This window comes from Miscanthus floridulus, chromosome 10, assembly GCF_019320115.1.
Source record: "Miscanthus floridulus cultivar M001 chromosome 10, ASM1932011v1, whole genome shotgun sequence".
NCBI lineage: Eukaryota > Viridiplantae > Streptophyta > Magnoliopsida > Poales > Poaceae > Miscanthus > Miscanthus floridulus.
The window spans coordinates 45,097,730-45,110,774 of NC_089589.1; the positions used below are offsets into that span (position 1 = coordinate 45,097,730).

At 45.2% G+C, this 13,045-nt stretch overlaps 1 protein-coding gene across 1 annotated transcript; it reads right to left on the reverse strand.

Annotated features, from left to right (window-relative positions):
- Positions 1-884: 884 nt before the first annotated feature.
- On the reverse strand, positions 885-3,052 carry LOC136490138 (uncharacterized). The gene is made up of 2 exons (XM_066486621.1): positions 2,983-3,052; positions 885-2,862 (listed from the first exon to the last, which is right to left on the reverse strand). Exon 2 carries the CDS (start codon positions 2,227-2,229, stop codon positions 1,180-1,182), a length of 1,050 nt encoding a protein of 349 aa, XP_066342718.1. The 5' UTR covers positions 2,230-2,862; positions 2,983-3,052; the 3' UTR covers positions 885-1,179.
- Positions 3,053-13,045: the final 9,993 nt, after the last annotated feature.

The window sequence follows — 13,045 nt, forward strand, 5'->3', positions numbered from 1 at the left end:
CGGCCCGTTCCAAGTGCTGGAGCGCATCGACACCATCGCTTATTGTCTTCCGCTTCCATAGGGCGCCCGTCTGCATGATGTCTTCCACGTGGGTTTGCTGAAACCGCACAAGGGAGATCCTCCGACTGCACCTGCTCCTCTGCCGCCTACGCTCGATGGTCGCCTTCTTCAAGCTCCTGAGCGTGCCATCCGTGCCCAACTCGGGCGGGGCGTTTGACATTTTCTTATTCAGCGGCGCGGCATGACCGAGAATGATGCTACCTGGGAGCTGCTCCAAGCATTCCAAGACCTCTACCCGGATTTCTAGCTCGAGGACGAGTTGTTTCTCCAGACGGGGAGAGATGTTATGACCGGTGTCCAGTACACACGCCGGCGTACCGGTGGCTAGAGACCAGCGCAAAGAGGGGCGCCTGGCCAGAGGCCGGCGCATAGAAGGCGCCTAGATTAGATGGGTTATTAGCCCAGTTATCTTTATTTGCTATTTTCCTCAATTAGGATATTTATTTCTTAAAATAGGATTTATAGATAGGCTATATATCTGTTAACACTTATTGGAGAAGGCAAGGAAGGCAAACATTATTTGCCTGGCCTCAAGGGCCAAGGGCTACGTACGTGACTCCTTGCTGCCTTCTCTCACGCACAGCCCTAGGGCAGCAGCAGCAAGCAACCGCCGCCTCTTCCTCTCGCCGCCATGGCACCATGCTGTCGCCGAGAGATCAAACCTCGCCCTCCCTCTTCCATCCCTACAACCTCCGCAGCAACTCCGGTAGGACCTCGGGTCCTATCAGCAAACCCATCCAGTTTCATAAAAAAAAATGTTTGGGTACCCAAACCATCAGTTGTTGGTTCTCTGGCATAACTCTCGCTCTTATATTCTCCAAAATCCAAAATTAACGAAAACAAATAAACCGGACTGAAAGTTCGGTTAGAACTGAATGTCTACCCCAAAATAGTTATTACTCCCTCTATTCTAAATTATAAACTTTTCTAAATATTTAGACATAATGTATATCTAAGTATCTAGCAAAAGCTACGTACCTAGAAAAGGCTCAACAACTTATAATTTGGAATGAGAAGGAAGTACATTTTATAGGTCAACCCTATATAATCTTATGTTTGCAACACAAACAATAGTTGAACTTTATTTACATCAAGGTAGTACGAGCAAGTGGAAATCGTTCAGGGATTGAACGTGCTGGACAACTTGAGCTTCCAAGCCAAATATCTGTGATCTTGCAAAGACGATAGCATGATTGGACAATCACGGGTGCAGCCATTAGTTTTCAATAATAACGGTGGTGCTGACTGCTTTTCTTTCTGAATCCAGTAGTCGATGACTGAGCCCTGCAATTGGGCAGGCGCATGCGCAATCCATGAGACAATGAACTCATTGTTACCACTTGTCCATCCCTGAACCGGAACCTTCTTGTCCCTCCGTTGCTTACGACATTTTCCAACTTTGTCTATCCTAGTGGTTGCTCTGCATGAGGTCTTCTCGACCCGAAAGTATGCGCTGCCATGCTTGGATTTCCACAGCATCTGATACAAGGTAGCTGCCACATTCCTGCGAAGGCAATCTACTGCTTTTGGTCTCGTGATCTCACCCAGCTGTTCGAAGGAAATGTTTGGATACATGCCATGTTGTTTGGCTTCATCGTTGATTATCTCTAATGCTGACCCACCGACAGCAGGTGGCAAATCTTCAGAAGAGGCATGAGGCCAGAAGTGTGCTCCAAGTTTCAGATATGGAAAGTCTCTCGTGTGGCTTTTTTGGCTTTCACCATCGACAATTGTCCTCTGCCTGTTGTTGCCAGCTGACAGTGCGACCTGTCCTAGCAGAAACACTTGGATAATAGGTTCCAAGTATATATCACTTGGTAATGATTCTGAAGCGGGGCTCTGAACGTGAGGATGGTCCTGTTGTTGACAACAAAATAGGTTTCGTCGAAACCATTTGGAACACATGGTGTGAAGATTGTTCCGTTGTTCATCATAGCCATAAACTGTATAACCATCGAACACCCAGCACAAGTCTTGCATTGGTACCTGGGTTAGCTTTGTCTTCACAATCTCGGCCGTTGAGTTCAAGTACGGTATGAAACGCTGCAAGCATCTGATTGCAACCCCAACTATGTCAGTACTCTCAGAGAGCCGTAAGCTGAGGGCAAGAATGAAATTATTCTCCGGGGCATTGCCATCTTCAAGTATGAATATTAGGCTACCCTCCATCCCATTGTTGGGTGAACTAAAGGGCTGCAGAATAAGTGAGAGATGTTGGCCCCCATGAACAAAGCAATACTTTGCTCCTTTGCCAGCGAGAAGATGGCGTATAAGAGGCACGGAGAATATGTATGTGCATGGTGTGCCACCAAGCTCGATGTACCTCAAGAACTCGCTCGCACCATCAGCAAACCGCTCAAATCACCGGACGGCGGTGGATCCTCTTAGCTCTTCATCGATACCGCTGCTAAACATTGACGAAACAAATGACATGGCAGTATGAGCAACCCTTTTAGGAAAGGAGGAGCTCTGTAGCCCTTGTTTCACTTCTTCCTCGTCTTGCAATCGCTGCCTGCACCGACGCAAAGTGCGGTCGCACTCCTGTGTGGCACGCTTAAGCTTGCTCTGCCAGCGCAGCAGTGGCGCGCTGCTGATGTTCCACTTGTGGGATGTCTCAAGGGCGGCTTCTAGCTTGATGTGCGCCATCTCCATCCTCTCTATGTGCTCCTTTGCATCTGACTTCTCCGCATAACCCTCCTTGATTCTTGATAAGACTTCGTTAACAGCCTCCTGGGCCAGTGCAGAACTGACCATCTCTGCTGCCATTAAGATTGATCAGAGCAACCTGTAGAATCGGTTGTCCTGCATGCACAAAAAGAAAGCAAAACATTGCATACATATATGAGTCAGATTGTCCCTGTTCATCAGTCTAAAATCTACGATTGATCCTGAAAACTGCAAGTGCGGAGAGGAAATCAAAACCTGGTTTGGTTGAACACTTGCACTAGTTGTAGGGTCTCAGAAAGTCGACACCACAGCAACTAAGACACAAGAGTTGGGGAATCTATCCTGCCCAACCCGGCCAGTTGTGACCATACATATTGAGAGGTACTTCATTCGTGAGAGGGACATTGTGGAAAAATTATCAAGAGTGATACGCATGCAGGAGGACTTTGAATAGAGGGAAAAGACAATTATGTGATGTAGAGGGCAAAGTAGCAGTGAGGTTGATGTATGGGTCACATCGTGAAGACCGCAAGAGTGACTGAAGATGGTTGATGTACTGTACAGAACAAATCGCGGAGACCGCCAGAGTGGACTGATATATATAGACACGCCCATGGAAGTTAACTAGGAACACGTCGGGTGTGGGCAGCATGTCCCATTGCGCGCTAGAATCCAATACACATGACCAAGCAATCTTGTCGACGGTGGACTAATAAACGTAGAATATAAGTATGTACATGTATCATGTTGTTACCCAAAAAATATACTTCGGCTATGATATTGGCAATATCACTATTACATGAGTCATATAACGCCTGTGCTATAGTTGCCACTACTACAAAAAAATGTCTTCAGTGGCGGCTGGGATGCCCCAATAGAGGTGGTTGGCCCAGCCGCCTATGCTCTTTCGTTTCTATAAATGAACGATTTGTAGAGGTGGTTGTCTAGCCATCTCTAAAAATAGATTTGTAGAGGCGGCTGCACTTTAAGCCATGTGTACAAATCATTGTCCAGAAATCGCAAGTTTAGGCCAATAAATAACAAAATTTTTCAATCTCGGGAGACCTGACAGCCACGCACACGGCGCGCCGTCGCAAGTCACGCAACTATTTGTGCGAAAAACGTGCACGACCGCACGCCTCGCGCGTTTGTCCCCTAACCACTCAATCTATAACACACTTATATCTATTTGGGATATTCGTCCTCCTCGTTTTATCTTCATCCTAAACGAATTCAAATGAAAAAGTTGGCAACTACGAAGTTTTATAACTTTTCGAGACTACAACTTTAGTTTTAGGCTTTTCTCCATCCGAGGTCATTTGAAATATTTGAAGCTTGCTCTGCCAGCGCAGCAGTGGCGCGCTGCTGATGTTCCACTTGTGGGATGTCTCAGTCACTACGGGAAACTGGCACTTTGCCGAGTGTCTGCGGCACTCGGCAAAGCCCGAAATACACTCGACAAAGGCTTTGTCGAGTGTCGCACTCGGCAAAGGGCACTCGGCAAAGAATTAATCGGCAAAGAAGCCTTTGCCGAGTGCTTTTTGTCGGGCACTCGGCAAAGGCTTTGCCGAGTGTCGAAAAAGCACTCGGCAAAATGAAAATGCGAAAAAAACCCAAAAATAATAGCAAGAAAAAATTTCGGGGAAGGCCGCCACCGTCCAGCGCCATCGGCCATCGAAGTCGCTGCATTTTTTGAGCAAAATTCATGGCTAACGCGGCCAGTGGGATTCGAACTCACGACCTCTCCCTCGCGTGTCTGCTGCTCTACCACTGCACTACACTGTCACTTGTGTCTAAATTCCATTATCTATCCTCATATATTATACTAAACTGAGAGTAAATTGCTTGTTTGAGGCCCTAAACGAATTCAAATCAAAAAGTGGTCTCCCCCCCCCCTCTCTCTCTCTCTCTCTCTCTCTCTCTCTCCTCACCGCCCCTTCCCTTCCCTACCTTCTCTTCGCCTCCTTCGTGCTGTGGATCTAGAGGAGGCTTGGCTAAAGGCGAGCCATGGCGGTGCGTCTCATGCCCGGCCAAGGGTGAGGTGTGGGAGGTGGGTTGGCAAAGGGCGAACTGCAGCGGCACAGATTAGGAGGTGGCTCGGCCAAGGACGTGACGAGGTAGGGCGCATGTGGCAGGGATCTAGAGATGGCCTATATATATTGAGGGCGAGTTAAGGCGCGGTGGTGTGGCACGTATCTGTAGAAGGCCCGGCCGAGGACTTGTCGAGGTGCGACAGTGAGGCGTGGCCTAGGGAGAGGTGACGGGTGGCACCCGTGCTGGTAGGTCAATCTTTTTTTCTATTTACAGAGGTGGACATTCACGCCTGCCTTTGTTATGTCTCCTTAGCAATGACCATTGTCTAGAGACGGGGTACCATAAACCTGCAACGGCCTCCTCTAAAAACCAATAATGTAGCAGACTAGCAGTGTTCACTACGCCAGATTTGCTCAGTACTGTCAGGGCCTCATGTAGTAGTGTTCACTAGGCCCCTTCTAAAAACCAATAATGTTGTAGTGTTCAATATGCTAGGTTTGCCAATTATAGTCATGACCTCATGTAGTAGTGTTCACTACACCAGATTTGCCCATCACTACTGGGGCTCAACCTAGTATCATTGTCGGTTCTAGACCAAACAATGATAAATGATAACAAATCATAAAATATATTGTTGGCATATCAAGAGTTTGTTAGTATATCAAGAGTTTTGGTCTCTTTATTTTCTACCTCTTTGTATCCCACCATGTACTCTCTATATAAACCCACATGAGATTAATGAAAATTGAGGGACCATGGACGCTCCAGGCCCGGAATTTCCGGCCTCTATTCACGGGGCGCTCACAACAGCGATGGGCTCTCATGCGGGCACTGGGCCTGCGGGCGCTGGCGCTAATTCTTCAGCTGCCGCTGGCCCATCTGCTCATACCGCCCCACTTCCACACGGTGCGGTACCCATCTTGCCCATGGTGAATGACCATGTCATGGTCACTTGCGGCAAGCAAGGTTTTCACCAACCCAGAAACATATTATAAATCTACAAGCAACAATGTTGTCTCCAATTCCGAGAACCTACTGTAGTGCTTTGGCAGATCCAAATTTGCGTGATGCTATGCAAGAAGAATTCACCACCCTTCAAGCCAACCACACTTAGGATCTTGTTCCTACCCCACATGGCACCAATATTGTTATAGGGAAGTGGGTTTACAGGCACAAGTTACATCTTGATGGTACGCTTGATCATTACAAAGCTCGTTGGGTACTTCGAGGCTTTACTCAGCATCCTGGTATTAATTCTGGTGCGACATTTAGTTTTGTTGTGAAGCTGAAAGGTCCTAATATAGCTAGAGGGGGTGAATAGCCTATTTAAAACTCTACAAAACCACTAGATCAATCGATTAGTATGACAAACGGCGTAATGCAATTTGCTCTAGCTCTACAAGGGTTGCAAGCCACATATCCCAACAATTCTAGTTGCTATGATCACTAGGCACACTGAAGAGCTAAGTCACTACTCACTAAGAGCTCTCAATAAGGCTACACTAAAGAGCTCCACTAGATGAAACTAAGCTACAAAGCAAGCTCTCAAAACTAGGTACACTAAAGAGCTTACTACAACTAGTTTACTAGAAAGTAATGGAGTGAGTAGGGTGATTATACCGCCGTGTCGAGGAATGAACCAATCACAAGATGAAGCCAAACAATCACCGGGAGAAATCCAAATACAAAGGAGACACAAGAATTTTCTCTCGAGGTTCACGTGCTTGCTGGCATGCTAGTCCCCGTTGTATCGACCAACACTTGGTGGTTCGACGTCTAAGAGGTGTTGCACGAACCTCATCCAACAAATGGACACTGCAAGAACCTACCCTCAAGTGAGGTAACTCAATGACACGAGCAATTTACTAGAGCTACCTTGCAGCTCTTCGCTGAGGAAGGTGCAAGACCCTTCACAATCACCGGAGCCAGCCACGAACAATCACCAACACACGCCGAAGCTCCTCCGCTGCTCCAAGCCGTCTAGGTGACCGCAACCACCAAGAGAAACAAGAAATCCACAGCCACAACAATCCCCAAGTGCCACTAGATGCAATCACTCAAGTAAATACACTTGGAATCACTCCCAATCTCACTATGATGATAAATCAATGATGGCGATGAGTGGGAGGTGTTTGCTTAGGCTCACAAGGATGTCAAGTATGTCAAAGTGCCAGGAGAGTAAGCCCCAAGCTGGCCAAACACTATTTATAGACCTCCTCAAACAAATAGAGCCGTTAGGATCAGAGGAGGGGGTTCTGTGTGCTGACCAGACACGCGTGCCAGCGTTCGGTCGCGCATCTGCCGCCACATGGCCCCCTGCGTTCAAGCGTAACCACCCGATCTCAACGGTCAAGTCCCGATTGCTCGCATCTTAAGTAATGACCGGACTCATAGTTAGAAACAATCGGACTCACCATAACGTGGCGTCCGATCGAGTATAGAGAGGTTCTAGAGCCATTTTTTACTAACCCGACGTGTCCAATCATCGTTGACATAATGCGCCTAGCATTTGGTCCTCACTGGCGCTCACACAACGCGCTGGCATCAGCGTGCGTCAGCCTTGAACTGACGCAGGCCCTGCGCATCCGATTTCACTCTGCTACCAGCGTTCGGTCGCAAAGGCCACGCCACTCCTTCTCTAGATCGCGTGACCAGACTCTGTCCCAGAGTCAGGTCGCAACGTCTGGTCTGACCTCGGCACTCTCGGCCAACTTCACACCATCGACTATAATTGACCAGATGCACAGGTCCACCTCGACTACAGCATCCGGTCAAGGACTTTCTCCTCCTTTTCTTTTTCTAAGTCCTCAACCTCTTCACCCTTGCTTCCAAGTTGCTAACCACAGTGTGTAGAACTTGTGTGCTCGTGTATTAGCATTTTTCAAAGCATTTTACAAGGGTCAAAGTTAGCACACTAGGTTCCTAAATGTATATGCAAGAATCATATCACCTAGTGGCACTCGATAAACCATTTAGCCAAAGATTTCCCCTCTTTATAGTACGGCTATCAATCTTAAATGTGATCATACTCTCTATAGTGTCTTGATCCGACATAGTGGTAGTAACATTATTCACAAATCTTATATATTCATCTTCTACTTTCATGAAACTAATATGAGACATGAGAGAGATGTAGATTTTATGAACAACATTATTGTCGTTTTGTCAAATGAAGAAATAACCAAAATAAACTTTGTAGATCTTGAGAAGTTATGCAACTTTGTAGTTGAAAAGTTTTCATTTGAATTCATTTCGGGCCTCAAAAATTGCTCTGAAAAAATAATTTGACGAGGGAAAAAAAATGCACATGGCAAAATACCTCTTTGCCGAGTGCCAAAAAAAGGCACTCGGCAAAGACGTATTTTGCCGAGTGCCAAGAAAATGGCACTCGGCAAAATGCCTCTTTGTCGAGTGCCAAAAAAAAGACACTCGGCAAAGACGTATTTTGCTGAGTGCCAAAAAATGGCACTCGGCAAAATACATCTTTGCCGAGTGCCAGAAAAAAGGCACTGGGCAAAGACGCATTTTGCCGAGTGCCGAAAAATGGCACTCGGCAAAATACATCTTTGCCGAGTGCAAAAAAAAACACTCGGCAAAGCCATCTTTACCGAGTGCCGAAAAAAACACTCGGCAAAGCCATCTTTGCCGAGTGCCCGATAAAATACACTCGGCAAAGCTTCCGGCACTCGACAAAGTGCCGGTTTCCGGTAGTGCAAGGGCGGCTTCTAGCTTGATGTGTGCCATCTCCATCCTCTCTATGTGCTCCTTTGCATCTAACTTTTCCTCATAAACATCCTTGATTCTCGATAAGACTTGGTTAACAGCCTCCTGGGCTAGTGCAGAACTGACCATCTCTGCTACCATTAGGACTGATCAAAGCAACCTGTAGAATCGGATGTCCTGCATGCAGAAAAAAGAAAGCAAAATAGTCCATACATATATGAGCCAGATTTTGTCCCTGTTCATCATCAGTTTAAAATCAATGATTAATCTTGTCAGGAGCAAGTGCAGAGAGGAAATCAAATCAAAACCTAGGGTGGCTGTCTTGTTGAACACTTGAACTAGGCGTAAGGTTCCAGAAAGTCGACACCACGGCAACATAGACTCAAGATAAGTTTGGGAATCTGTCCTGCCCAGCTGGCCAGTTGTGAACATGCATATAGAGTGGTGTGAATTTTGAGAGGGACATTGTGGAAATTTATCAGGAGTGATACGCACGCACAAGGACTTTGAGTAGAGACAAAAGCAGTTAAGTGATGTAGAGGAAAAGCAGTAGTGAGGTTGACGTATAAGATTCAAATCGCAGAGACCGCCAGAGTGAAGCTTGGAACGCGTCAAGTGTGAGCCGTCTAATCGACGGTGGACTAATAAAAGTAAAATATATAGATGATCTAGAGGGACACCGAAAGCAATGGGCCGATGATGATATATACTATATACTAGCTAGGGGAGGGCAATGGCGACTTTTCTCGCTTCAAGGCGATCATTATGAACCAGACGAGTCAAGTCCAGCTTCAAATTCCCCAAACTGCAGAAGCTAAGATGAGAGATTGCCAATTTGTTCCTCAAGTAGGACAAGTCGGTACCAGGAGAAGCGGCCGAACTACCCACCGGAGTTCTTCCATTTCGTCACACCTGCGAAAGACCTCCCACCGTGAGACGTTGGGATGGGCAACGTCCAGGAAGCAGCATCAGTCAACTCGATCATCCCCATGGGCACAACCAATGTCCAAATTTAAATTGCCTTTTTTCTTGTCAATATAAATTTGATCAAACAAAGTTTCTTATGCCGACGACCCGCTAAAATTTTGCAGTTGGCGAACGAATGTGTACATGGCCGTCATGGGCATGGACATGATGCCTCAGACTATGCAAGGCACCTCCTATACATCCGCAATATGATGATACAATGACTAGAAGAACAAGAAAATGTCACTAACATATGATTACCTCGAAATCCCGAATAAAATCAAACTCCTGTGATGAAAACTTACTTTTCTTCAGGCTTTTCTTGATGCAAAATCATTAAGGACGGTGTCGAGATCTATAGTGTACAAGACATTTCTCAATGCTGTATATAGCCAAGTCATCATTCAATCTTTCTTGTGACATAGTTGGCCTCATCCCTATCGCTCAATTATGTGTTGCAACTTGCAACAGGTCACTTAGTGTGAAAGCTAGGATTTCAACCTTGAGTACTCCCACATTAAAAAAAATCTAGACTGCTACTCAGATGCCGCCTGCCTGCCTACCTCTAGCCTCCTGGCCACCGCCTACCCCTGCCATCGACTGTCGTGCAGCTAGGGCTGCCACCACACAATTTTGGTCGGACTAGGGTTAGAGATTTAGGAATGGGAATTGTCTTGCACTCATGACTAGCTTCCTCACATGGTCAGGGACGGAGAGTCGGGGTCAGGCCGTCGAGGGCAAGGCGTGAGGGCGTTAGGGCCACGGCGAAAGGGGTGGATAGGCTTCACGGGCTGGGTAGGGTGACATGTGCAACACTCTCATTCACCTGTTGTATTCCCGAGTTCTTGGCCCCCACCACACTTCGCACAATGCAGCTAACCCACTATATTGAATGTAATCATAAATGCTATGTGCCACCATATAGACCAAAGAAATATGCATAAATCATGTTAAATATTTATTTTAATAGTTTATCAACCATGGAAAAATGATCACATAGCAAACTACATATCAATAACATTAACAATTTACTTTAAATTATATTAATACTCCATAAAAATAATTTATGTAAGTTTGTGTAAGCTGGTATGTTAGGTGGGTTTATATATTCAACTAAAACATTGTGACATATTAGTTCTAGTAGTTTAGCTTTAAACATTCTATAACTTTGTAAACAAGATTACTGCACAAATAATTCTTTTATATAGCAAATAAGTTCAACATCATGTGAGTCATGGTGGAGGCAGAAAAGATGGTTTACATCATTAGCTAACTAAGAGTATAGTCTACTAAGGCCAAGAATATTTTAATAACATACAAAAAGAAAATTTTGAATACAAGATATAATAAACACTAGAACTTCAATTTAACATATGGATGTTAATTAATATCACACCCCGTTTTAACAATAAACCAAATGCTAACTATTTTTGTGACCCGGACAATGCTTATTAATTAAGCAAGTAATATATATTAAAAATCCAATAGGTATACTGGAGCATGATGAACCTAAATAAAATATTTCAAGCTCAAAAAAAAGACTATTAGGAGCTTCAGATAAAAAAAATTAACTGAGAGATAGAGAAACTAAATTATTGAAAAGTCTAGAAGAACTTACAGAAAAATTAAGATACTCATCTTCTAAAGGTATTTTAAAACCTTCACATCAATACACACCAAATACATTTGACATGCGAGCAACACATAAAACAAAAACCTATCAAATGAATTTAGAAAAACATATTTTCTACCACTAAATTGATAACAATTTAAGGAAATCCTATAAAATTTTAAAAGAGCAATGAAATCATAAATTTTATTTAGTGTTTTCTATTCATATCCGAAAATTATAATTTCAGGGTTTGACGGTTAGAGCGATGGCTAAAATAGAGCAATGATTTAGCCAACCGTTGGAAGGATGCTTTTACCCTCAGACGCCTAAAATCAGTCTTTGGCTGCGATGTTTGAGAACTCTTGGAGATTCTTGCTATAAAACAAACGGAAATGTTGTGGGTAGGGCATCCGTTCGTCCGGACCCTTGCATTGGTGGGTCTCAATATGACCGTCCGAACGGCCCAACACTATCATTCGCATGGTCACACCCATCTCACGTTTTGCCTAAAAAAACAAAAATCTCCACTCTCACTTTCCTCTCGACCGCTGCATCGTGACCACGCCGCTGCGCTCGCACTGCCGCAGCGTCCTCCACCATGGCGCTCTACACCACGCCCGGCCAGCCACCATCCTTCCTCTTCACCGCGCCTGAGCGCCGCCACCCACCTTCCTCCCTCTCCACCGTGCTCACTGTCTCTCGCACATCTTCTGTTCTACATCACATTTGCACGGTCGCTTCTGTCCCTTTTCGGGGACAGCTCGTGCCAGGAGCAGCGACCAGTCGGCCTTCCTCCCTCTCCCCACCGCGCTCGGTCCGCTTCCTCCCTCGACAGCATCCAGCAATGTGGACGAGATTGGGCAGGGAAGTTTGCTCTGAAACAGCATGTTGCAAACAAATGTTTCAAATGTTTCAGGTGTTTCAGAGTTATGTTGCAAGTGTTTTATATTAATGTTGCAAAAGTTGATCGGGATGTTGCATATGTTGTAATGGTTATATACGTATGTTGCAAACGTCTGTTTCCAATGTTTCATCTATTTTTAGACGTATGTTGCAAGTGTTTTTATCTTGATGTTGCATATATTTCATGCATATGTTGTAAGTGTTTTATCTGGATGTTGTGTATGTTTGCGATGGTTTTCAAGTGTTTTCAGGTGTTTTGACACATGTTTTATGTTTGCAATGGTTTTCAAGTGTTTTCAGATGTTTTTGACATATGGAGTGTTTCATCTATCTTCAAACGTATATCACAAGTGTTGTATCTGGATGTTTCAAATGTAGATCGGGTCTTGCACAAGTTGCAATGTGACCCGCCTGCTGTAGCTGCTAGAGTGGGTGCGAGGGGATGGGCAGGGCACAGACGTCGCTTGGTGTGAAGCTGGGGCGCAGATGCCACGTGGGTAGGGCGGTATGCAGAGTGCATGCGCGGGAACGGCGGGCGTCCGTAAAACAAAGTCAGAAATAGCTAATTTTTGGAACTACAAAACAATTAAATAACTAACAAAGCCAGAAAACGAAAATGAAATCCCATGGATCTTGGGCTCTCGCATCCCACAAACGGACGCACAACCACATTGTTATTTATTCCAACCTCGATTCGGAGATTAGCACACTATCACATTATTTATTTTTGTCTTCTGTGTTGATCTTGAGGATCTGGCTTCTTCCGTCTACTTCGTCCTTCGTTACAGCGAGCAACATGATATGTCCTCATTGACAATTTGATCAGAATGGAGGCGTTTGTTAGGATCTGGCTGCAACAATTTGATCTTGCTACCTTTAAAATGGAGGCGTCACAATCAGCACAACCATCTTCTGTTCAGCTTGTTTCAGCTTATTCTCTCTCACAGAACACTATTGAATCAGCCAAAATCAACGAAATCAGTTCAGTTCTGGATCAGCCGAACTACCCAATTATTCTCATCAACAATATGCTCAGAATGGTGGCGTTTGTTAGGATCTGGCTGCAGCAATTTGACCTCG

What these genes read in the sequence shown, in the direction of transcription:
- LOC136490138 (XM_066486621.1), bottom strand. Translation starts at nt 2,229, where the DNA reads ATGGAGGGTAGCCTAATATTCATACTTGAAGATGGCAATGCCCCGGAG.